This window comes from Heptranchias perlo, chromosome 1 (genome assembly GCF_035084215.1).
Source record: "Heptranchias perlo isolate sHepPer1 chromosome 1, sHepPer1.hap1, whole genome shotgun sequence".
Classification (NCBI taxonomy): Eukaryota; Metazoa; Chordata; class Chondrichthyes; order Hexanchiformes; family Hexanchidae; genus Heptranchias; species Heptranchias perlo.
Window position 1 is genome coordinate 114,916,332 of NC_090325.1, and position 25,848 is coordinate 114,942,179.

At 41.0% G+C, this 25,848-nt stretch overlaps 1 protein-coding gene across 2 annotated transcripts in view; it reads right to left on the reverse strand.

Annotated features, from left to right (window-relative positions):
• shroom3 (shroom family member 3) overlaps nucleotides 1–22,466 on the reverse strand; it is a 426,592-nt gene extending 404,126 nt beyond the window's left edge. Inside the window, exon 1 of one of the 2 annotated variants that reach the window (XM_067990124.1) lies at nucleotides 21,470–22,466. In XM_067990124.1, the coding sequence (XP_067846225.1) occupies nucleotides 21,470–21,619 (150 nt within the window). In that variant the 5' untranslated portion in view covers nucleotides 21,620–22,466. The remainder of the gene's footprint in view (nucleotides 1–21,469) is intronic. The other variant, XM_067990116.1, reaches the window with a different exon arrangement.
• Nucleotides 22,467–25,848: the final 3,382 nt, after the last annotated feature.

The window sequence follows — 25,848 nt, forward strand, 5'->3', positions numbered from 1 at the left end:
GTGTCATGGCCAATATTTAAATCTCAACCAACATCACTAAAAAACAGATTATCTGGTCATTATCACATTGCTGTTTGTGGGAGCTTGCTGTGTGCAAATTGACTGCCACGTTTCCTACATTACAACAGTGACTACACTTCAAAAGTACTTCATTGGCTGTAAAGTGCTTTAGGACGTCCCAAGGTTGTGAAAGGCGCTATATAATTGCAAGTCTTTCTTTATGTATAATTTGCCACCCTCCAATATTTTGGCAAAAATCCAGTTTCAAAAGATTTTTGAAAAAATTTGGTTGGTGCCTCTGCTATCTCCTCCCCAATCAATTTCATATACTGGGATGCAAACCATCTGGGCCAGGTGACTTTTCTACTTTTAGTCCAATTGACTTTTTAAATAATTTTCTTTTGAATATTTATCTCCACTAGTAGCTTCTTCCACATCCTCTTCAGGTATCCGTAAAGTTCCATTTTCACCACCTTCTGGAAACACTGATGAAAAATACTTACTCAGCATCTCTGCCATTCAGAACAAGCTACCTCCTTCATTTTGCTGCTCCTTTAGCTTCTTTGACTATCCTTTTACTTCTGATGTGCCTATAAAAGATCTTGCTGTTTCTCTTCAGTGACTGCTAGTCTTCTTCCATGTTTCTAATCTCCCTTTTACTTCCCATCTATACTTTTTATGTTTCTCAGTTTTCTTCTGTATTATGTCCCAGCATTTATTCTATGTCTTTTGATTCTAAGCTCTCTACTTATCCATGGAATATATTTAAATTGTTCCTTATCTATCTTGTATTTAAGTATCTTGCACTGATCTATCATTTTTCTAATCTATTACTTTGGGCAAGGTCCCCTTTCATTCCACAGAAAATAGTTAATTTCCTGTCCATTATCTTTATCTTACAATCCTCCATTTCTTTATCTGTTTGTAATACAAACCTAATTAGATTAAGGTCATGATTTCTCAAGGATTCTCCTAACTTTAGGTTGCTTACTGTCCCTGCTTCGTTATCCAGAACCAGATCTAGCAATGCATATTTTCTTGGTGTCTACGATTAAGGAAATAGAATTAATCAGGTCTAATTCCTTAACCAGAACTAAGAAGACCTCCTCATTTTAACTAAAAATGTTAGTCTTACCCCAGGCATAGTCCATTGTTACAACTGCAAACCTCTTAAAATTGCCTGACAATTTCATCCTTGATTTGTTTCCCTCATTTTGTACTCCATCAGATCACGACCAATAAAAACTTTTCTTTCTATGATCGCCTTGGAATGTTTTCCTACATTAAAGAGGCTATATAAATGCAAGTTGCTGCAATCTTACCCTTAATTAATAAGGCTACCTCTCCTTTTTTTTCTTCTCTGTCAACTCCTGACAATATCATAGCCAGTAATATTTAGCTTGCAGTCTCACCCCAACTGACCACCATCCATGACAATATATCATGTTCCTCCATTATAATTAGTGCCTCTAGTTCCCTGATTATTTCTAATCCTGATCTATTCATACTCCTCAGAACCTTTTTTCTTCTCCTTTCCTTTGTTTTCCTTCTCTCCAGCCCCATGATAAGTCTATCTTCCCTAAGCTTACTAGTTAAGACTGCTTCACTACACTTGTGCTTAACCACTCCCCAATTGCCTTACAGTTTAAATCCTCACCCACTGCTCTGTTTACTCTCTCTACAAAGACATTGGTACTGGCTCAGAAACCACTCCACCCAAAATCTCCTGGGCCAAAATTTATCTCATTGCCCTAACAAAAAATCTGATACCCTCTCTGTTACACGTGTTGCATCTAATCTGTTTCTCCCTAGTTGATCTAGCTCATGGAAGAAGGAGAAATCCTCAGGTTACTACGCTTGAGGTCCTGTTTTTTAATCTAATATCAAAATTGTCAAACTCCCTTTCCAAGACCTCCATCCTGTTCTTCCTTGTGTCAATGGTTCTAACATGTTCTCCTTAGAGCAGAGAAGGTTAAGGGGAGATTTAAGAGAGGTGTTCAAAATCATGAAGGGTTTTGATAGAGTAAATAATGAGAAAGTGTTTCCAGTGGCAGGAGAGTCGATAGCCAGAGGGGACAGATTTAAGGTAATTGGCAAAAGAACCAGAGGGGAGATAAGGAGATTTTTTTTTATCATCATGCAGCGAGTTATGCTAATCTGAAAGGGTGGTGGAAGTAGATTCACTAGTAACTTTCAAATGGGAATTGGATAAACACTTGAAGGGGAAAAATTTGCAGGGCTATGGGGAAAGAGCAGCGGATGGGGGGGGGGGGTGGGGAAAGAGAGTGGGACTAATTGGATAGCTCTTTCAAAGAGCCAACACAAGCACGATGGGCTGAATGGCCTCCTTCTGTACTGTATGACTCTATAATTCTCTATGAACCACAACTTCAGGCTTCTGATTCTTCCTTTCAAGAACTTTCACCATCTGCTCCATTGCATCCCTTTACTCTGGCACTTATGGGAGGAGGAATTATATTTGTTTTTCTTCACTCCGTCACTCCTTTCCCCTGGTTAACTACTGGCTCACAGTGATGAAAATAAAGTTATTAACTACAGTAACCAAAGTTCCCTAACAGACACAAAACTCAATCACACGCTGAATTCTTTGGTCAATGTTAATCTTAATCCACTTCTACATTAAAGATGATCCAGCGAGGTAGCAGCAGCTGCCAGTATCTCTCACAGCAGAATAGAAAATATCAAATGAATGTAATGGAATGCCCAAGCGACATTTTTGGGATCGCAGTGCAGGGGATATCAGGATAGAATATTTGAAATAATTAAGAGCAAATTCTTAAAATCATTTGGTGTTGAAAGTGAACCAGAATTAGTATCTGTAAACTTTGTTACGGCCCTGCTTATATAAAACTTAGCTTTCAAACTGAAGAACATGGCAATGTCATCAGTACTTCCAGTGAGATGGGTGATGGGAATACAGCTGGAGCAGAACCTAGAAGAGATGCCTTTGGAAGGTTTAGTTTAAGTTCAGCGTCATTGTCCTGAGATCACTAATACCATAAATGAGAGAGAGAGATCACTAATACCATAATATGGGATGGAGAGAGAGAGAGAGAGTGAGCAAGAGAGAGCAGGAACTGCGTACATCGTCCTGGTTTTTCCCCACATCATAGAGTGTAATGACTATTTTATCCAAGAAAGAAAGGCTAAGTAAACGCTGCTGGGATTCATAAACAATTGGTGGAAATACTGTGAAGAAATACATATTGTGCAGCTAAAGGATCTTTTTATAGATGGAACCTTTTCTGTTCTTTTGAAGTACTACAGGGAAGGTTTATGTTTCTATCAACTTTGCTGTTGTGTGAAAAGATAAAGGAAAGGTAACAGTCATATGTAGCAGTATTATCGCTGAAGATTTTTTACAAATACCTTGACACAAGAATTATACTTTGGTGGGGACGTTGTTGCTTGTGTGCACATCTATACCCTTCTGTCCAAAGAGGTGTCTCAAAAACTTGAGGAGTGCAGGAGCAGATAAACATTTTGTAGAAGTTAAATAAGGTAATAACCCATCTGTGTACATACCATGGAAGGACTATGGAAACTAGAGGGTATATTTCCACAGGGGTTGTCCCACTCATCTGCTGTAACTTCAATGCAAGAGCCAGGAAAAACCCAGAAAAACAATCACCATTTGTCTCGGGTTCCTGTGACTCTTCTGCCGAAATTAGAGCAGAACGAGAAAGAAAGAAACACACACACAAATCCGAGCACCAGCTTCCAACTTAATCTCTTTTAAAGTCATTAAAAGGGCCTGTACAACACTTTGGCAAATAATGAATGTTGGACATGTGGGACACTGGAGAAGTCCTTAAGAGACAAATCCCAATGACAGAATACAACAAATGTAGCATAGGTGGAAATATGAGTGGATTTATGATGTAATGGTAGGTGTTGTCGGCAGGAGATTGAAAAAATTGTGAATTGTTCTTACTATTTCTATTTTGTAGTTACATATAATCATTAGTGTACTGATTCTGGAATTTATGACATGTCTAATTTTTATTTGTTACATGTATATGTACTTGACATTAATAAAAAAAACTCAAAATAAACTAAATAAAAGTAATCATGAAACCAAAAAATAAGAGCCGTAATCCCCATAGATATAATGTTATTTTGCAACTTTGCTTTCCATGTCCAATTCTGACATAACCAATCTATAAAATGCAGGAGTCCATAAGCAAGTGATAGTGTGGCATTTCAAAACATTTGAGTTATTTGCCTTATTATTAACCATTTTAAAATTAGGGCAATTAAGAGGCCACCTCAATTATTTGAAAAAGTGACAAGAGGATTTTTTTGCTTTTATTTTGCAATGTTGAGAAACCCACCATGGGGGATTGTCTGTAATTGGAGGAACAGCTGTGAACAATTTATCTGCATGCTTTTCATTCACACCCACCCAACGGCTCTAGAGAGTTGAGTTAAAAATGAATCCGGAACACATCAAATTATACACAGATTGTAGCCTGCACCACAAAACAAATCAACTGTAACAGCACCAGTGATTAAATACACCAGTTTTGTGGATAGTATTGAACTTAAGTAATTTACATAGAGTTACATCAAGTCCACAGCACAGAAAAAGGCCATTTGGCCCAACTGGTCCATACCAACATTTATGCTCCACATGAGCTTCCTCCCACCTTACTTCATCTAACCTCATCAGCATACCCTTCTATTCCTTTCTCCCTCATGTGCTTATCTAGCTTCCCCTTAAATGCATCTATTTGACTCGACTACTCTTTGTGGTAGCACATTCCACAACATTACCACACTTTGAGTAAATAAGTTTCTCCTGAATTCCCTATTGGATTTATTAGTGACTATCTTGTTTTTATGACCTCTACCACAGGTGGAAACATTTTCTCTATGTCTACCCTATCAAACCCTTTCATTATCTTAAAGACCTCTATCAGGTCACCCCTCAGCCTTCTCTTTTCTAGAGAAAAGAGCCCCAGTCTGCTCAGCCTTTCCTGAGAAGTATATCCTCTCAGTTCTAGTATCATCCTTGAGAATATTTTTTGTACCTTCTCCAATGCCTCTATATTCTTTTTATAATATGGAGATCAGAACGGTGCACAATACTCCAAGCGTGGCCCAACCAAGGTTCTATCCAAGTTTAACATAACTTCTGTGCTTTTCAATTCTATCCCTCCAGAAATGAAGCCCAGTGCTTGGTTTGCCTTTTTCTAAAAAATGGCCTTATTAACCTGCGCACTACTTTTAGTGATTTGTGTACCCCGAAATCCCTTTGTTCCTCTACCCCATTTAGACTCGTTATCCAAGCAGTATGTGGCCTCCTTATTCTACCTACCAAAATGTACCACCTCACATTTATATTGAAATTCATTTGCCAGTTACATACGCATTCAGCAAGTTTATTAATGTCTTCTTGCACTTTAACTCATTCTTCATTGTATTAACTATACCCTTCAATTTGGTGTCATCTGCAAATTTTGAAATTGTACTTCCGAGTCCTGAATCCAAATCGATAATGTAAATTGTGAACAACTGTGGTCCCAGCGCCAATCCCCATGGAACACCACTTCCCACCTTTTGCCAGTCTGAGTAGCAACCCTTAACCCCTATAGAATCAGAGAAAGGTTACAGCACAGAAGGCGGCCTTTCGGCCCGTCGAGTCCACGCTGGCTCCATGCAAGAGCAATCCAGCTAGTCCCACTCTCCCACCCTATCCCCATAGCCCTGAAAAATTTTTCCTTTCAAGCACTTATCCAGTTCCCTTTCGAAGGCCATGATTGAAACTGGCTCCACCACCCCCTCGGGCAGTGCATTCCAGATCCTAACCACTCGCTATGTAAAAAAGTTTTTCCTCATGTCACCTTTGATTCTTTTGCCAATTACCATAAATCTATGTCTTCTGGTTCTTGACTCTTCCGCCAATGGGAACAGTTTCTCTCCATCTACACCCTTCACGATTTTGAATACCTCTATCAAATCACCTCTCAACCTTCTCTGTTCCAAGAAGAACAACCCCAGCTTCTCCAGTCTATCCACGTAACTGAAGTCCCTCATCCCTGGAATCATTCTAGTAAATCTCCTCTGTACCCTCTCTAATGCCTTTATGTCTTTCCCAAAATATTCCAGTTGTGGCTTACTAAGTGTTTTATAAAGGTTCATCCTGACTTTTTTTTATTCGTTCATGGGATATGGGCATCGCTGACTAGGCCAGCATTTATTGCCCTTGAGAAGGTGGTGGTGAGCCGCCTTTCTTGAACTGCTGCAGTCCGTGTGGTGGAGGTTCTCCCACAATGCTGTTAGGTAGGGAGTTCCAGAATTTTGATCCAGCGACTTCCATACTTTTGTACTCTATGCCTCTATTTATAAAGCCCAGGATCCTGTATGCTTTTTTAAACTGCTTTCTCAACCTGCCCTGCCACCTTCAACGATTTGTGCACATATACCCCCAGATATCCCTGTTCCTGTACCCCTTTTAGAATTGTGCCCTCCAGTTTATATTGCCTCGTTCTTCCTACTGAAATGTATCACTTCGCATTTTTCTGCGTTAAATTTCATGCCATGTGTCCGCCCGTGCCACCAGCCTGTCTATATCCTCTTGAAGTCTATCACTATCCTTCTCACTTTTTAAAACCTTTCCAAGTTTTGTCTCATCTGCAAATTTTGAAATTGTGCCCTGTACACCCAAGTCGAAGTCATTAATATATAGCAAGAAAAGCAGTGGTCCCGGCACAGACCCCTGTGGAACACCACTGTACACCTGCCTCCAGTCCGAAAAACAACTGTTCACCACTAATCTCTGTTTCCTGTCACTTAGCCAAGTCTGTATCCATTTTGCTACTGCCCTCTTTATTCCATGGGCCGCAATCTTGATAAGCCTACCACGCGGCACTTTATCAAACGCCTTTTGGAAATCCATATACACCACATCAACTGCAATGCCCTCATCTACCCTCTACTTTGTCTGTTTTCCGTTTTGTAGCCAGCTTGCCATCCATTCTGCTACCTGTCCCCTGACTCTACATGCTCCGACCTTAGTCATGAGTCTACAATGTGGTGCCTTATTGAAGACCTTTTGAAAATCCAAATATATTGCATCTACAACATTACCCTTATCTACTCTTTGTTACTTCTTCAAAAGAATTCAATAAGGTTGGTCAAGCATGACTTTCCCGTCTGAAATCCGTGCTGATTACTCTATTGTATTTTTGTTTTCTAGATGCTTTTCGATTACATCTTTGAGTAAAGGTTCCATTATCTTTCCTACCACCGACATTAAGCTAATTGGTCTATAGTTCCCTAGACTTTTCTATCTCCTTTTTAAATATGGGAATAACATTAGCTGTCTGCCAGTCCTCTGACACTATTCCCTCTTCTGATAATTTTTTACATACATGTAATAGTACCTCTGCTATCTCTTCCCTAACTTCTTTTAGAATGCAATCCATCCAGACCAGGGGTGTTATCATTCTAAGTTTGATTAGTTTATCAATTATCTCCCCCCTTTCTATCTTAAATGTCTTTATATCTTTTTAAATCTCTTCTTCTAATATCATGCCCATCTTGTTAGTCTCCCTGGTAAATACGGAGGCAAATAACTATTCACTGTTTCTGCCATTTCGCTGTCCTTACCTGTGAGTTTATCTTGTGCATCCCTTAGTGGCCCTATCCCTATCCTGATTTTTCTTTTGTTATTTATGTGTCTTTAGAATACCTTTATATTCTTTGATAATTTAATTTTCTCGTTCCTCTGCTTTCCTAATTGTTTTTGTTATAACTTCTTTCCTAACCTCTTCACAGTCCCGTTTGTCATCTTGTCCATTATTATCTATGTACATAGAGTATGCCTTTTTCTTTAGTTTCAATTGTATCCTTTTCTCTTGATTCATCCACGGTGTTTCATTATTGGCTAGTTTGTTCAATTTTTTTTCCTAAAAAGAGGAATGTATTTCTCCTGAACTCTATTGATCACCGTTTTAAATATTTCCTGCTATTGTTCTCTCTGTCAAAATTTTTTCCAGTTTACCTTCCTTAGTTCCATTCTCATCCCCTCAAAAATTAGCATTTTTCTAATCTATTACTTTGGTCTTTGACTTACTTATGTCTTCCTCAATTATTTTAAATCTTATTTATGTTATGGCTGCTATTGCCTAAATATTCCCCTATGCTTACTTCTCTCATATATTCTGGTTCATTTCCCATTACTAGATCCAGTAGTGACTCCTTTCTTGTTGGGCTTATGAACTTACAAAATTGATGGGCAGGAAAGGCCAGCTGGTCCATCAAGCCTGCCCCACACCGTGATGGCCAGACCATCATGTCTAAACACTTCTTTCCTCCCCCGACCTCCCACCCACTCCCACCCACCCCCCACCCCCGACCTTGCACCCTCACAGTCATGTAATCTCTTAAGAGGAGCAAAAACAAAAACAACCCAGAGCCAATAAGGGAAAAAAAAACTCAAATTCCTCTCTGGCCCCCTCAGGTGATTGAAACCAGTCCAGGAGATCACATGGACCAAGCGTTATCTATGAAGAAACTTACCTTCTATATGATGTGAGCTCTGCCTCAGTCAGGAACCAGTCTAGCTCCTTCTTGAAGGCAGGGAGTCAGCACCCACCACACCAGCTGGCAATGTATTCCAGAGGCTCACAATTCTCTGCGAAAAGTAGACCCACCTAACATCCAGTCTATTCCTATTCTTCCATTGTTTAAACTTGTGTCCCCTGGTCCTCCCCAACCTGTTCAACTATCAATAGGGATGCTATCCAGACATTTAATTATTTTATAGACCTCTATCAGGTCACCTCTAAGTCTACGCTGCTCTGAAGTAAATAGAACATGGTACTTGAGCCTATCTGAGCAGCTGAAGTTCTTTAAGCTAGGAATCATTCTTATAGCTCTCCTCTGGACCTGTTCCAAAGCCACGAGATCACCCACCAAGTGGGGGGACCAAAACCAGGCACAGTACTCTTGATGCGGTCTGACCAGTGACCTTTATAGTGACAAAATGGTGTCCTTTGATTTCTACTGAATGGTTCTATTAATACAACTCAATACCTTGTCAGCTTCAACTACAGTTTCTCTACATTGGTCATGAACCTTCAGTGATCTGTGCACAATAACACCAAGATCTTTTTCTCGCTCAACCTCTTTCAGTATTGTTCCCTGCAAATGATACATTTATTCTGTGTTGGCCCTACCAACATGCAGCACACTACATTTACCTAAATGAAATGCCATTTGCCAACGTGTGGTGCACTCCTTTAACGCATCTAAATCATTTTCAATTGGATTGCACTCCTCTACCTTCTTAACCCTTACATAGATTATGGTGTCATCTGCAAACTTACTTACCATACTCCCAACACCACTGTCCAAGTCATTAATAAAGACCGTGAAGAGTAGCAGGCCTAGGACCGAACCCTGAGGGACACCACTAGTAACATATCTCCAAGCTGAACCACATCCGTTAACTACAACTTTTTGACTACGGGATTGGAGGCAATTCCTAATCCAGCTTGTCAAAGTTCTATTGATACCACAAGATTCCATCTTGTGAAGTAACCCAGTGTGAGGTACCTTATCAAAGGCTTTCTGAAAGTTCAGGGAGACAATGTCTACTGGATTACCCTCATCCGCTACCCTGGTGACTTCCTCAAAAAATTCAAATTTGTTAGGCTTCTCACATACTGAGCAAGAAAGGTGTCCTAAACACACTAAAAATTCCATTCCCCTTTCCCCACCTCTTCTTGCCAGTTTATTTGGTTAGATGAAGTAGGGAGGGAGGAGGCTCGTGTGGATCATAAACACCAGCATGGACCTGTTGGGCCAAATGGCCTGTTTCTGTGCTGTGCATTCTATTTTGGGGTAGTTGAAATCTCCCATGATTATTATTCGATGTTTTTACTCATTTCATCGATTTGCCTTCATATTTCTTCCTCCACTTCCCTTCCCCTATTAAGTGGTCTGTAGAATATACCTATAAACATGATTGATCCCTTCTTATCCTTTGTCTCAATCCATATGGATTCTGTTTCTATCCTAATTTTATTTATGACCCTTTTTTCTATTGCCATTATGTTGTCTCTAATTAGTACAGCTACCCCACCCCACCCCTTCTTCCTTCCCTATCCTGTCTAAATAAATATTTAACTGCCAGTCTTGTTCTTTATGTAGCCATGTTTTGGGTATCCCTACTGCATCTGGCTCCTCGCTACGAATTATTGCTTCCAGTTCCCCCATTTTGTTTCGGATGCTGTGCACGTTGCTGTACAGGCAATTTAATTTGGTTTTAGTAATTGTTCCCCTCACTTTATTTTTAACAGTCATTTTGTACTCATGTTCTATGCCTGTATTTGTTCCCTGACCATTTATGTTATCCTTATTCCTTACCTTGGTCTGACCTTTACTCTCATCTCCTATTTCTTTTATCGTCAAACTTATGTTATTTTCACCAGATTCCTTCCCCCGCCTTACTAGTTTAAAGTCCTATCCACAGCCCTACTTATCCTTTCTGCTAGGACACTGGTCTCATTCCAGTTGAGGTGGAGCCCACCCCAGCAGTACAGATCCTTTCTGTCCCATGAAATAGAACCCCTCCTTCCCTCACCAGTCTTTCAGCCACACGTTCACCTTCCTGATCTGTCTATCCCTATGCCAAATAGCATGTAGCTCGGGTAGTAATCCCGAGATTACCACCAGTGAAGTTCTGTTTTTTTAAAATTTAGTTCCTAACTTCTGATATTCTCTTAGCAGGACCTCCTCTCTTTTTATCCCTATGTAATTGGTCCCAACGTGGACCACGACAACTGGATCTTCTCCCTCCCTTTCCGAGTTCCTCTTCAGTTGCTCAGAGATCCTTTACCCTTGCAGGTAGGCAACACTCCCTCCTGGACTCTCGGTCGCAACTGTAGAGGACTCTATTTATCCCCCTAATTATTGAATCCCCTATGACTGCAACGTTTCTATTTTGCCCCTCCCCTCCTTGGCCTGCCTCCTGCTCCACGGTGCCATGGTTAGCATTCTGGCTGTCCTCCCCGCAGCCTATACCCTGATTCTCACAGGTAGCAAGTGTATCATACCTGTTGGGTAGGACCATTGTCTGCAGGACCTCCTATTCTACCTCTCCTTGGTTCCCCTTACCCTGCTGACAGTCACATTCTCCCCTTCCTGTACCTGTGCTTTCCTCTGAGATGTGACTGTATTCTGGAGAAAACGATCCAAAAATTCCTCCTCCTCCGTACGTGTCGGAGTGTCTCTAACTCGCACAGATATGGCAATCCGGGACAGTCTCATGGTCCAAAAATTACAGTCCTGACACACAGCCTGCAGGGCCATTCCTAGTTTTTATTTATTTATTTTTCGTTCATGGGATGTGGGCGCCGCTGGTAAGGCCAGCATTTATTGCCCATTCCTAATTGCCCTTGAGAAGGTGGTGGTGAGCCGCCTTCTTGAACCACTGCAGTCCATGTGGTGAAGGTTCTCCCACAGTGTTGTCAGGTAGGGAGTTCCAGGATTTTGACCCAGCGATGATGAAGGAACGGCGATATATTTCCAAGTCGGGATGGTGTGTAACTTGGAGGGGAACGTGCAGGTGGTGTTGTTTCCATGTGCCTGCTGCCCTTGTCCTTCTAGGTGCTAGAGGTCACGGGTTTGGGAGGTGCTGTCGAAGAAGCCTTGGCGAGTTCCTGCAGTGCATCCTGTAGATGGTACATACTGCAGCCAAGGTGCACCAGTGGTGAAGGGAGTGACTGTTTAGGGTGGTGGATGGGGTGCCAATCAAGTGGGCTGCTTTGTCCTGGATGGTGTCGAGCTTCTTGAGTGTTGTTGGAGCTGCACTCATCCAGGCAAGTGGAGAGTATTCCATCACACTCCTGACTTGTGCCTTGCAGATGGTGGAAAGGCTTTGGGGAGTCAGGAGGTGAGTCACTTGCCGCAGAATACCCAGCCTCTGACCTGCTCTTGTTGCCACAGTATTTATGTGGCAGGTCCAGTTAAGTTTCTGGTCAATGACGACCCCCCAGGATGTTGATGGTGGGGGATTCGGCAATGGTAATGCCGTTGAATGTCAAGGGGAGGTGGTTAGACTCTCTCTGTTGTTGGAGATGGTCATTGTCTGGCACGAATGTTACTTGCCACTTATTAGCTTATTTATTAGCTGGCAGTAATTTAATTCTAGAACTAACAGAAACACTTAAGGTCTAGATTATATTTAGAAGATGGATTTTAACTTGATTTTAAATTAATTATTAACTATTCTGAATACTTATTTAACTATTTATTTATTTATAGTTTATAGTTTAAAAAAAGAGTGCGTATAGTAAATTAAACATTTTGCTTAATTTCCTCAGGTTCTGCCACTCCTCCCTCTGTGCAGACTATAACGTCACCTTTTGGGATTTTTCCCTGGGTTTGATTAACTGGTGGGCTGCCGCTGGTCTCCATTTAAACTGGTTTCCCACTCTTTTTAACTTCCCTATTACTATCCAAAATAGAGAAGAATTGTGTGAAAGCCTTTTTTTTTTAAAACTAACAAATAAGTTACAAATTTGAGTTTGGTCCAATTGAATGGTTTCACGCTGGTTTTCCACAGCAAAAATATTTTCAAAATTGTAAATAAATTGAAGCTTTGGACATGTACAAAGTTGCAGTCACCAAAATCAACCATCCAAACGCGATACTGAACTTTGAGATCCCCCCACATCTAACTTCTTTAAAAGCTAGGTTGAATATAATGACCAAAAGCACTTTTGGAGTTTCCGTAAGCTAAATATAGGACTGTTATTAGCAATTAGCAGGTATGGGGCATACACTGTTAATCAGTTTTAAGGCACTGTGCACTCATGATTTTGGTACCCTGCAGTCACAAAATACATCATACCTGTAAATTTTCACCAACTTAATGTAATGTGTACAAATATTTCAATAGCATAGGCCACCAATTAGTTTTTAAACCTTTAGACGATATGGAGTGTGAACTTAACTGGCACATACAGTAAATCAATTTTCTATGACATTCTTGTACATGCTCTCACTGACAAACAACGGGTCCATCTGAAGATTGGAAAAGATAAATCTTGTGCTTTGCAAACCCGTTGCTTTCAACAGAGGAAAGAATCAGTACAAGCCCTTTCAGTAGTTGATTCACCTTAAAGTTAAAATACAGTAGTTTGGTCCACCTTGATATGAAGTTTGTTATGCATTGACTGATATTTTAGTTAACGACAGACTGGTGGAACATTTGGCTTTTTCAAAGACCTCATGGATTTGCAGTAATTTCAATATGACAAATTTTAATTGGGGCTGTCCATGGAAAAAAAACTTTCGCTCAGCTCCCTTACACCTTCTCTTGCCCTCTCCCTGCCATGACACTGCGGCCACGGTCAACCTTCTCAACACCTTCCTTAACTCTGCCTTTGATGTCTTTGATCCCTCCAAGTCACTCTGTCTTCTGCTTTGCTGTTTTCCTTAAACAGTTCGTACCTTCACACCCTCTGGTCATAACCAGCCTGGTCATCCCTCTCCACAGCCAAATCTTTGTACTGTTCCAGGATCATCCTGGAGGTAAAGGACAATATGAGCTCCTCTTCTCAATGATCATTCGCCTCATCCAACATCCAGTCCCACCCCCTCCATCCTCACCTCCACACCAAGTGCAAGCAGCTTATGAATTTCTTTTGTCTCATGGGTCGAGACTCTCCATGTAGCTGCCATCTTCAATTCCCCTCCTCCTCCCCTTCCAGCCCCTCCCTCTCCCAGTCCTGACCTCATATTACACTGCAATTACTCCTCTTCCACAGCCTTGACCAGGCTTATTTCCTCTTTAAGATCCACCACTTGCACCATTGATGCCCTCCCCAAACAACTGCTGAATACTCAACTACTTCTCTTTGTCCAAATGCCTTCCAACATCACTGATGGCTCCCTTCGCTCAGGCACCATTCTTTTTCTCTTCAAAATCACCACCATCAATGCATTAAAAATATAACACAATACACAAGTCCGCTCTCCTTTCCAGCTACCTTTCCATTTCTAACCTTCCTTTCCTCACCAAGTACTTGAACATAATATTATGCGGTTCCGTACACATCTCTCCCAAAATTCCCTTTTTGAATCCTTACAATCTAGTTCTGCCTGTACAAAGACAGTCTTAGTCGAAGTCGGTATGGACATTCTCCTTTTTCACATTATCCACAGACACTGGCCCAATTTTTACATGCATGCTGATGTTACCCATCTCTCTCTCTCTCTTCTCTCCTCACCACCCACCCGCCCCACCCCACTATCACCTCATTATTGTCGGATCTGTGGTCTGACATCAAGTCGTGGATGATCCAGATCAGTCTCCAGTTCAACACTGGGAAAACCAAAGCCATTTTATTTGGCTCCTGCCAAAGATTCCATTTCCTTACCCCAGCTGCTCCCCATGGCTCTGTTGGTGTACTAACTCAGTGTCCTATTCGACCCAGAGAAGAGGTTCAAACCACGTACCCTAACCATCACTAAGACCGCATAGTTCAAGTCCGCAACATCGCCCCCACCCCTATCCCCACCTTCATTAATGCCGTTATCCACACTTTTGTTACCATGACTTGACTTCTCAAATCTCTGAACTGACCTCCTAAGCTCTTACCTACACGTATGACAATTTCCGAAACTGTCACCCATGTCCTATCCCACAGTAAGTCCTGTTCACCCACACCTCTATCGTCAACTGCCTCACTAACTCCCAATGCACCAAATTCAAAATCCTTGCCCTCAATTACAAATACTTCCATGGCCTTGCCCCACCCTACTTTTGCAACTTTTTCCAGCCTATGTATCCCCCCCAAGCCTGGTATTACTCACATGATGATGAAGCCTTTAGCTGTCTCGGTCCTAATGCCTGTAACTTCCTCCCTAAACCTCTTCCCCTTACAATTTCCCTCTCTGCCATCAAAAGCCTTCTCTTTTCAACCATACTTTTGGTTAACTCTCCTAATTCTTCTACAACCATTTAATCTGTTCTTTCCTAGGTTAACTGTCATGAGTTGTTTCCTCATGTTAAAGGCACCATACAAAAACTTATCTTTCCCGTGTCCCAATGACAACGACAATCTGCATTTATATAGCGCCTTTAACGCAGGAAAATATCCAACGGTGCTACGCAGGAGCATAATCAGACAAAAATTGACACCAAGCCAAAGAAGGAGATATTAGAACGGGCAATTAAAAGCTTGAAATTAGGCATAAACTAGTTTTTTTTTTTAAGAACACAAAGAACTATCTGATTTTAAAAATGCTCACTGCCCTATTGGTTGCTTCCAGGTTACAAAGCATTTGCTGTCTTTTTTCTATCATCAGCAAGCTAAAGCATTTTCAGCTACCGTTTGCAAATCCTTCATACGTGGGGAATTTTCATAAGAATGCTCATGTACAAATTGCCTTTCATTTGAATTTTTTTTTATTTGTACATTATGGTGATTTTTTTGCACTTGAGCTAAGCGATGCTACGATGGATAATAGAATGATTATCCACTTTTGGGACGCAGCATCAGTGTCCAACACTCCCAGGTAAGTACAGCAGAGGCCAGATAGAGAACAAAGCTCACTAATATTCTATTCCAGTATTGAGCCTCAACTGCAAAATTGGAAAAGCATCTATGCTGTACCAGTGTGAACCTTCCTATAGAAGGTTGGGCAGTTTCAATTCAGTTTCTCGAGCACATGATCACAGGACAAAATTGACCATAAACCGGCATCAATGGACAATCTCACTCAGGTAGGTATTAAAGTTGGTTATTATAAGAAATAAAAATGTTTCAGTGCTACAATATAGATATTCTTTTGAAGTTGGGGACTGCTAAAGATAGTTGACACATGAGGAGGATCTGTGGGTTCTCATTTATATTTCATAAGTGAACTGACCTGATAACTCACAAACGACTAAATGAAACTTAAAAAGAAGCCACAAATGGTGGAAATCTGATGAAGTGTCCCATCCAAAACATTAGCCTGTCTCGTTCAAATACATATGCTTTGTACTTCCAGCATTTTTGTTTAATTTTCACAAGTCAAAGTTAGATATGGTACAAGGTATAAAGCTAGCGAGTTTGCGGACAGTTCCTCTGGTGAAATAGAAGATTTTCCTGGTGATTAGGAACCTTTTCTCCGATCTTCCCTGATAGTAAAGTCACATCTAAGTGAAACTTCAGTAATGAAGAAATTACAGTCAGTAAAATGAAATGTTCTCCTCTCACTTTAATCAAGTCATGAGTGAGTTACACAGTAACATAATAATCAGTGAGATATAGTTCTTAGCCCACCTGATCTTCATAATTTAGTCAGGTTATACAATAGGTTAAATAATCTAGATATAAATATTAATTTTAAATATGCACTATATTAACACAGAATGGATAAAGGCTCTTATAACATCATTAGTAAATTCCCTCCCCCATGCTATCTGCTTTCCATTATGAAATTATTTCTATAAAAGAGAGGATGTCAATGTATTTGATAAAAGGAGCTTTACTCTTCATCAGGTCTGTTGCTATACTTCACCTGGCAATGTTTGATGGAAAGCGTGAAATAATGGTCAATTCTGAGTACTGACCACCCTGACCTTGATAAATGCAAAAATCCACCCAAAATTATGACAAAAATAAAACTATAGTGTACAGCAGTGGCCATAATTCAAAGACCAAACTATCCACCACACTATTGTATGTTTAACTCAATATGTTCAGGTTAATGATTGTGAGCAACTGCAGTGTCAAAAAAGTTGTTTGATAAGAGAACACCTGGTAAACAAAATGATCCAATTACACATAATCCTTTACAAATCAATATGAAAAAATATAAAGGTTAAATTATAGGGTCTGCTGCTACATTGTACTTTATCCAACATCTCCCATCCAGAAGTTTTAATGCAATTACTGCTTACTGAGAAAAACAAATTGTTATTATACTATTTGCATAATGCCAAGATGAACTTTAAAAATGCGAACCTTTTGCCAAGCCAGCCACAATACAGCTATTAATACAAATCTGAACTACAAGGCAAAATCTCCTAACCTTCACTGTTACTTGACAAATGGGTTAACGCACCACTTCCTTTCTGATTTCCAAGGCTGAAAACCATCTAATTAAAAAAAGTTTATTTCTAATAAATGATTTTTAAATAAAAGGACTTACTGTAAAAGAGGCAGACTAGGATGTCTGGAACAGTTCTTTAAAACGATACCCCTTTTACAGTTTAAACAAACCAGGCTGACTAAGCTGCACATGTTTTTGGCATTCCTTTGCCTATCCTGGAGCACAGCCAAAGTTTCAGCTACATTCCGCATGTTCACTTCCCAGCTTCTATGAGACTGCTTCTTAAACATGGACCTTGATATCAGTTTGGATGGAAGCCTCTTGTACTCTCTTTTTTTCTCCTTTTAAGAAAAGTTTTTCACTGAGCAAATAAAAAATGTGCTCATTGGCATGAACAACTGACTTCAGACAATATCCAAAAGTTGTAAATTTGTACGTTATTGTGAAATTGACTGCTTTACGATCACATTTCACAAGCTCACCAAAGGAAGACAAACTTTTTTTGGCTCAACGTTGTTCATCACAGAGCTTTTCAGGCCTAATATATGTATGCAAAATTCACCATGTAGCTCTGTACCAGCCTCTAAACACAAATGCAATGTGTTGTTCCCTCTACTCAGAATGAACAAACATCGGTTTTAAAAAACTAACTTCAAACTACAGAGCTTCAGAAATCAAACTTGTTCTGGAAATGTCAAATATGAAAAAAAATACAATTCCCAGTTCACTAATTTGAAGCTGTGCTACTACACATTGATTTTTTTTTAAAAGGAAAAAAATTCTCAAAACTTTACTGAATTGCTTCTCAGAAGGACTCTATAGTTAACTGGAAAACACTTCATTTACAGCCCTTGGAAGACAAAACTGTTGTGCTATAAAGAGATGCAGGCACGGTAAATATTCCATATGCAGCTCAAAGAACCAGGAGCTAAGGTTCTGTATTTTAATAATGCTCGGGTTACAGCTGGAAGTCTTAAGATATAGGATGGCTGTATCGGTTCAAACATGCTTGTTTGAGTTTCTCCTTCTCCCCCAACCCCATGCAGTATAGGAAAGCAGTGGTAAGATTTCCTAATGCCAAAAACTGTCATAATACCAGTCAAACAATACCATGCACCTTAAGATTCTATATGACTATTGTTATTATCTCTTCACCAATTTGCTCAGTACATCTGTCATATTTCAGTATGAAGTCAAATATTTGTTCTATGGTTTATTTTAAGTAAATCAACTAGTTTAGTGAAGCAGTTAAATGCCAGGGTTCTGATGATGTCCATTAACAACTCAAACTTTGTTTTCATGGTTTACAACACCATAAATGCTCAAAATGATCCAAAGAAATGGAAGGAAGAAAGGGGAGAGAAATAAGAAATTGAAATTTCCTAAGGATTGCAAAGCAATTTAACTTTCTTTTCTCATCGACTTGCTCCCCTTCCTGCCCCTCATAAGGGCACCAATTCTTTGCTGGGGAATGGTTCCACCATTGCCTGGCACCCTCCAGTACCAATTGATCATTCTTCATCATGAGTCTCAACACTGAATGTGCAGGTTATCCGATTACAGGGGGATCACAACCCAGTCTGATCTTATCATCACTAGATTTTACAGACAGACACTTCCAGTAGTGGTCACTGGCTAGCAATCAGGAATGGGAATCTATGGTTAATTTTCCTTTGCCTAAGCTAGGAGTGCTGAAGCCAATTGTAAAGTTCCTACAGCTAAACTAAGCACAGATCGAACTGGTGACTTTCTTGGAGTTTTAAGTTCTAAACAAGTGCTTATGCTGAAAGAAAATCATGAGAGGATATTAGTAAAAATTTTTTTTAAAGTAATGTGACTGAATATAACAGCTTTCTGCAATTCTACATTTTAAGTTACATCAGTCCCCATGTATTTAAAAACTTCAAATATTACAGTACACCAAATGCACTACAATTGACCGTTTTGAAATATACAGTCATTTTCCCAGTATTCAAAGTATTTTTTGCCAAAAAAAACATCAGCCACTCTCTCTTTTGTTCGATCCCCTTCTAGTTGTTTTCCTCCACTCTAAGTTCCCCCTAAGTTTGCGCCATTCAATAATTGAGCATCAGTGCACCCTTCAGTGTATAGAAACACAATGAAGTGTCTTGTATGACAAGGATCCAAAGGGCAGAAAACTGCTGACAAAGGGCCAGCAGGTTGATCAGTCACAATAACTGTTTGCAACAGCAATATGTAAACAGAATCAGACAATTAAATGGTCACGGGCTTCCATCTTACACCATTTCACAGCTGCCAATTTATAGTGTACATCGGCCACACTTTTTCCTCTATTTTCCCCTTCTCAGACTTTTAACTGAATTGTTCAGTTCTGTGATTGACATAAGCATATGAGTTTTGGTGCACTGAGGAGATTGCATTGCTAATCATTTATATCTGGGCAGCAGTAGGCGCTGTCATGGTAGTTCAGGAGACAAACCAGATTTGCAAAGCAGCAACGGGAAAGTACTGTTACTTTATAACAGCTTTGATACTAAACTGGACCTTTATAATAATCAGAATTTATTATCCATTCAGTGCTGGTGTGTATAGATCTTCACGCACCATGAACATCTCAGCCCAGTAGGTCTCCTAAAGCAAGCTACCACAACACAATTAGCTCACAACGCCACACTGAAGAACAATAAAAGGGTGTAAAGGCAGCACAGCCTCCTTATGCGCTGAGTGATTAGTCTTTGTTTTCTAATGAGAAGTACTGCCAGAATCCATATAAAAAAAACTACCACTGCATTAAAACAAAAAAGTACAGATGGAAACTCAGGGTCAACAAGTTGGACTCCCAACTTTGATTTCATAAGGGAAAGTTATTCATGAGCACTTGCAGTACTCACGCATTAACCCGGTTCTGTTAAAAAAAACTCTCCCCTGCCCTAATCCCACTTTTCTCTCCTGAAGTAGCTAACTCATATTGAGGTAGAGTTCATGGGCCTTCCTCTGTTACCCAAGTATTAAGTATTACCTAGACAATGAGCGTTAGGAGGCTGTTCAATCTGGGAAGGTGGGGGGGGGGGGGGAAAGAGGGAAGGGGATTATTGTCATCGTTTGGTAACAAGCAACTTTCGAGAACTCCTCACTGTATAGCAAAATCAGACTGATCCCCCCCCCCCCCCCCCCCCACACCCACTCTATTCCAGAAGCACTAAGGCCATTTGTCCTGCTCCTATCAGGTATGTCCAGATCTTTTAAGCAGATTAAAAGCTGTTATAAAGTTGCTAACCCAATTGTTGGCTATGTGCTGCAATTTTTAATCTTCACAAAGTTCTTAAAGACAAAGTGACATCACAACAGATGAGACAGTAATTTCTCGGTTTTACTGAGACCCATGTATGTACATAAAATAAATACGAATAATAGCAAAGCCGCTGTGTGCCAGAACCAGATTGCTGCCTGTCATAGAATCGCCATCACATTCCAGAAGGCTCTTGCTACAGCTGTGCGGCATCCTCAACAGGTGAGTAATCTGTTTGCACTGCTCTGACCAAGGCTCTCTCGGGCTGAGCACAACAGCAGCCAGGGATGACAGGCGCTCGGATTCTTTCTCCCTCCCAATCAGGAAGCATCTAAATTTCATTCTGCACCTTAACGGTGCAGCCAAAAATCGAAACTTGAGGCCACGTGAGGAAATCATGAATGTGTCCTACTGCTCCATTGACTGTGCCAATAGAGTAATCTACTTGCTAGTTGAAGAAGGAAAGTTATCTATTAAGGCAACCACAACTCTCTATTCAACAATCTGTACAAACGGGTCAGCGAAACGTTATCATCCAGAAATGTTATGATTTAAATAATGGTGTTATTTCTGTATTTCCATCATCTGACCTGTACATTGGCCCCGGGCAGAGGTTCAGAAGCCGCGATGTGCTAGTATGTGAGTGCGTCCAAGTGATGCAGCTCCCAGTGGCATCACACACACTCACGGCATGTTTGCCATTAAAGGAGCGGGTTGTTGTGGAAACCGGATCCCTTGTACTCATTAATTCAGTGCAGAAGTTCCATCTCCCTTTCACTATTCCGAAGGAAAGACGCGCTCTAGCGAGGACAAACCTACCTCCAGCGAATCTGGTTTATTTCGCTCTCACACCAAGAATGTCATGGTGAAAGGAAGCAGGAATGTAACATCCTCCATCAAATGTGAAGTGTTGAACTCAATCTAACGCTGAAAATAAAATTTTAAAAATACCCCTTCTTCCATACAATTTAAAATACAAACTACAGGATCTACGTGGATGACCGTGGATTAACATCTTCCAAATGACTGCAAAACTACGTAGGCGGTGGTTGCATAAAAGAAAGCGGAATGCGATAGGTTTCACATTCTTCCCGCAAATGTGCGAATGGCCCTTACCTTGGAGATGATCAGCGGCTCCCCATGTTCAAGGCCACCTTTCAACGTGAATCCCCACGGCGCGCCTCCCTGGAGTAACACTTCCACATTTACAGAGTTGTGCCGTCCTTTCTGTTTTTCGGCTCTTGCTCTGAACACACTCGAGTGCATCCTTCCTCCTCTTCCTACACTCACATAAAACACTCAGATAAATACGGCCCGAAATGCAATAATTTTTTACCATGAAACCTGCCCGAGATATAATTTTTTTAAAATCCTGATCTCAGCAGTCGATTCGTTTCGCTCCAGAACCACCGTTTCTACTGGTGTACTTCGGTCAACACCATTCCTTCAAGCACTTCAGCATCATTTCAATGGCAGACTCCAAGATGCTCGCAGACATTCCCACAGTGTTTTTCCCCCCTCTCTCTGTTTTGGCAAAATAAGTGCACCGAATACTCCTTTAAAATGAAAAGGAGGGATTTTTTTTAAAAAAACACCGAAATATAAAGAACTTGTGACAAACTTGCAAAACCAGCAGCTGCATGGGACTGGTCTGCATAAACTTTTCACTCTTGATTGATTATCGGTCTTCTCTCCATCCGACTCACGTTTACCATTACAATGGAGCTTCTGGTGAAGGCGCTTTCCTGTCACCGCTCCCGGCTCCTGACGTTTTCCAGCCTGTCAAAAAAGGGGGTGCATTCCAGTCACCTGCGCCTTTCCTCCCTCCTCCTCCTCCTCCTCCAGCAAATATCACTGGTTATAACACGGCAAAGGGAGTTGGGTAGGGGTGAAGTCTGCGCTCTGAGTTAGGTTTGAGTACGAGGAGTTGGGAGTGGGTGTGCATGCTTGAGTCAGTGTCCAGCTGCCGATCCCTCGCCGTGTGATGGGGGCAACGCCGCAGCGCTTCTCGTCTTTGCTTTTTGCTGAAACGCCTCCCGCTCCCGGGTGTTTCTGGGCTGCAGTTTCCAACAGCGCCTCCTGTTTTTCCCTCCTCCCTCCCTGTTGTGTGTGTGTGTGTGTGTTTTTCTCCTCAGCTGCAGCACCTCTCCCGCTCTATCCCCACCACCACCTGCTCTCCCTTGTCCTTTCTCCCTTCGCCCAGCGCTCGCCGCTCCACACTGACCAGGAAGTTTGGACGCATGCGCCCTGGTTCCCTACACCCGCCGCACGGCCGCAGGGGGCGCTGGTCAGTCCAAGGATTTCCCCAGGATGGGATCGAAGGCGCCAGCGCAAGATGCTAAATGAGCCTGGTGTCTGCTACAACGGAGGAAGCAGAGAGACGCAAGCATTCGTAGAATCTTACAGCACAGAAGGAGGCCATTCCGCCCGTCATGCCTGTGCCAGCTCTTTGAAAGAGCTGTCCAATTTAGCCCCACACCCCAGCTTTTTCACCATAACCCTGCAAATTAGTCCTCTTCAAGTACATGCCCACATTGCCTATGGAAACCGATTCCACCATTCAGGTGGTGTGTTCCACATCTTAACAACCCTCTGTGAAAACATTTCTTCTCATTTCCCCTCTCGTTCGTTTGCAAATTATTTCAAATCTACGACCTCTGGTTACCAACCCACTTGTCAGAGGAACCAGTTTCTCCCTACTTCCTCTATCAAAACCCCTCATAACCCTATTAGGTATCCCCTTAACCTTCTCTGCCCTGAGGAGGACAATCCTAGCTTCTCCAATCTCTCCACATAACTGAAGTCCTTCATTCTGGTAAATCTCCTCTGTACCCTCTCCAAGGCCTTGACATCCTTCCTAAAGTGTGGGGCCCAGAATTGTACACAATACTCCAGCTGAGGCCTAACCAGTGATTTATAAAAGTTTAGCATGACTTCCTTGTTTTTGTATTCAATGCCCCCATTTACAAAGCCAAGTATTCGATATGCTTTCTTAACCACCTTATCAACTTGCCACCTTCAGAGATTTGTAACATGCACCCCCGGTCCCTCTGCTCTTGCACCCCTCTCAAAATAGGACCATTGAGATTACACTGCCTCTTCATGTTGTTCCTCCCAAAGTGCATCACTTCACAATTATCTGCATTAAATTGCATCTGCCATCTGTCGGCCCATTTCACCAGTCTGTCTACGTCCTCCTGAAGTCTGCTACTATCCTACTTACTATTTACTATGTTGCCATGTGTTGTATCATCCGCAAACTTCAAAATTGTACTCCCTATACCCAAGTTCAGATCATTTATATATAACAAGAAAAGCAATGATCCTAATACTGACCCCTGGGGGACCCCACTGCAAACTTCTCTCCAGTCAGAAAAACATCCGTTCACCATTACTCTTGGTCTCCTATCCCTTAGCCAATTACGTACCCAAATTACCACCGTCCCTTTAATACAATGTGCTTCTATTTTCTGAATAAGTCTGTTATAAGGTACTTTATCAAATGCCTTTTGAAACTCCATATATACACAACATCTACTGCATTACTTTCATCAACCCTCTCATTACTTCAGTAAAGAACTCAATTAGGTTAGTCAGACACGATTTGCCTTTAACAAATCCGAGCTGGCTGTCCCTTTTTAACCCATGCTTCTCCAAGTGAGAATTAATTTTGTCCTTGACAATGGTCTCTAGTAGTTTTCCCACCACTGACGTTAGACTGATTGGTCTATAGTTACCAGGTTTATCCCTCTCCCCTTTTTTGAACAGGGTGTAACAGTTGCAATCCTCTCCCATATCCAAGGAGGATTGAAAGATTGTGGTCAGAGCTTCGGCTATCTCCACTCTAGCTTCCTTCAGCATCCTAGGTTGCATTCCATCTGGACCAGGTGCACGATTAATAGTAGTAATTTTACACATTTCAGCAAAGGGAGCTCATAATGTTGCTTGAGGTAACTGCAGAATGTTAATACAACACCCTTTAATATTCTATTTCAGTACAAAATTACAAGTTAGGTCTTAGAGAGTGGGGCAATCTAGGATATAGCCTCACTTCCTAATAGTATTCCATGAATCTGTACCAAAGCAAAAACCAGATAGAAGAGCTATATAGGGTAGGGGTTAAAACCCAATGAACAAAACCTTTTAAGGCATTTAAACATTACATTTGAAGGAAAAGGTTAATTTGCCCCTTTGTACATTTGGACAATATAAATGTAAAGCAGCAGCAATGTACAGACACTTCAATAAGCTTCAGTTTTCAATAACAACTGATAAGAACGACAGCTGTAGAGAAGCTTCGAGAAGGTTCTCACAACAATATAAAGATTCTCATAACAACTTTGTTTCTCAAAGCAATTAATTGGGAAAAACAGTGCTGTGATAACAAGAAATCCTTGAGAAAGGTAACTGCACCTGTACTCACACAGATAAGAAGATACAGCTGGTGAAGAGACTGTACCTGAATTCACACAGACAATAAGCCAAAGCATGGTTCACACGGTTTTTGAGTGGTCCAGCCAACCATCTATCATTAACGCAAAGGTGGGTCATTGGCCAAAATAGGACTTCTCGTAACTTTGAACACACCCTAACTGCAAAAAAAATAAAATAAAAAGATAGGACATTGTAGCAGCTTCAACAGTCAACAGTTGGAGAGGATGGACGTCCAATAACAATAAGACAAAGAACCTCAAGACACATCACTTCTGAACTGCCTCAACAAGAAGACAAAGAACCTCAACTGTCTTGATAAGATGACAAAGAACTGCAAGACACGAGAAGCTGATCACTTCTGAACTGCCTTGATGTTGAAATCCTTGGTTGTTTATAAAAAGTTGTATGTATTGCTTGCTTGCTTTGCTTCATGCATGTTTGTATGAATTGTTAAATCATTAAATAATTACATTGCAAACCACAAAGTGTGTATTGGGTAGAGTAAGATCATATATATTGATTGATTTTGCTTCATGCTTATGTGCACTTCTTAAATCATTAAATCATCACTATGATTAACAAAACTACCGCATAAGGGTGACTTTCTTTGACTGAACTATTGTCCAGGTCCACGAACCACTGGGAAAGCAGGTATTTCCCTACAAATTGGTGCCCAAACAGTGACCTGACATAGTCAGATAAAGAGAGAGTAAAATACCGTGTCCAATGTCCAGACGGAGACAGAGTTTTTCTGGGGAGAGGCTTAGAAGAGTATATAAAAATGGAAGCGGCAGCTCAATTATACATAGCAAAGAAGTTACCAAGGAGAGAAGAATGGTTTCCGGCAGAGGACCACCAGGCTGACCCCTTCGAAGCATACGATGATAGGTGGATACGTATGTTAGCAGAACAGACAAAATTTTTAAATGGGCTGAAGGCGTATGGCTACTTGTCTTCGGTAAACAAAAAGAAAGCGAAAAGGAAAAGCAAGGGTTAGAAACAGAAGTATCTGATTTAAAGCGGAAATTGGAAGAGGTAAAGGAACAGTTGGGGAAGGATAA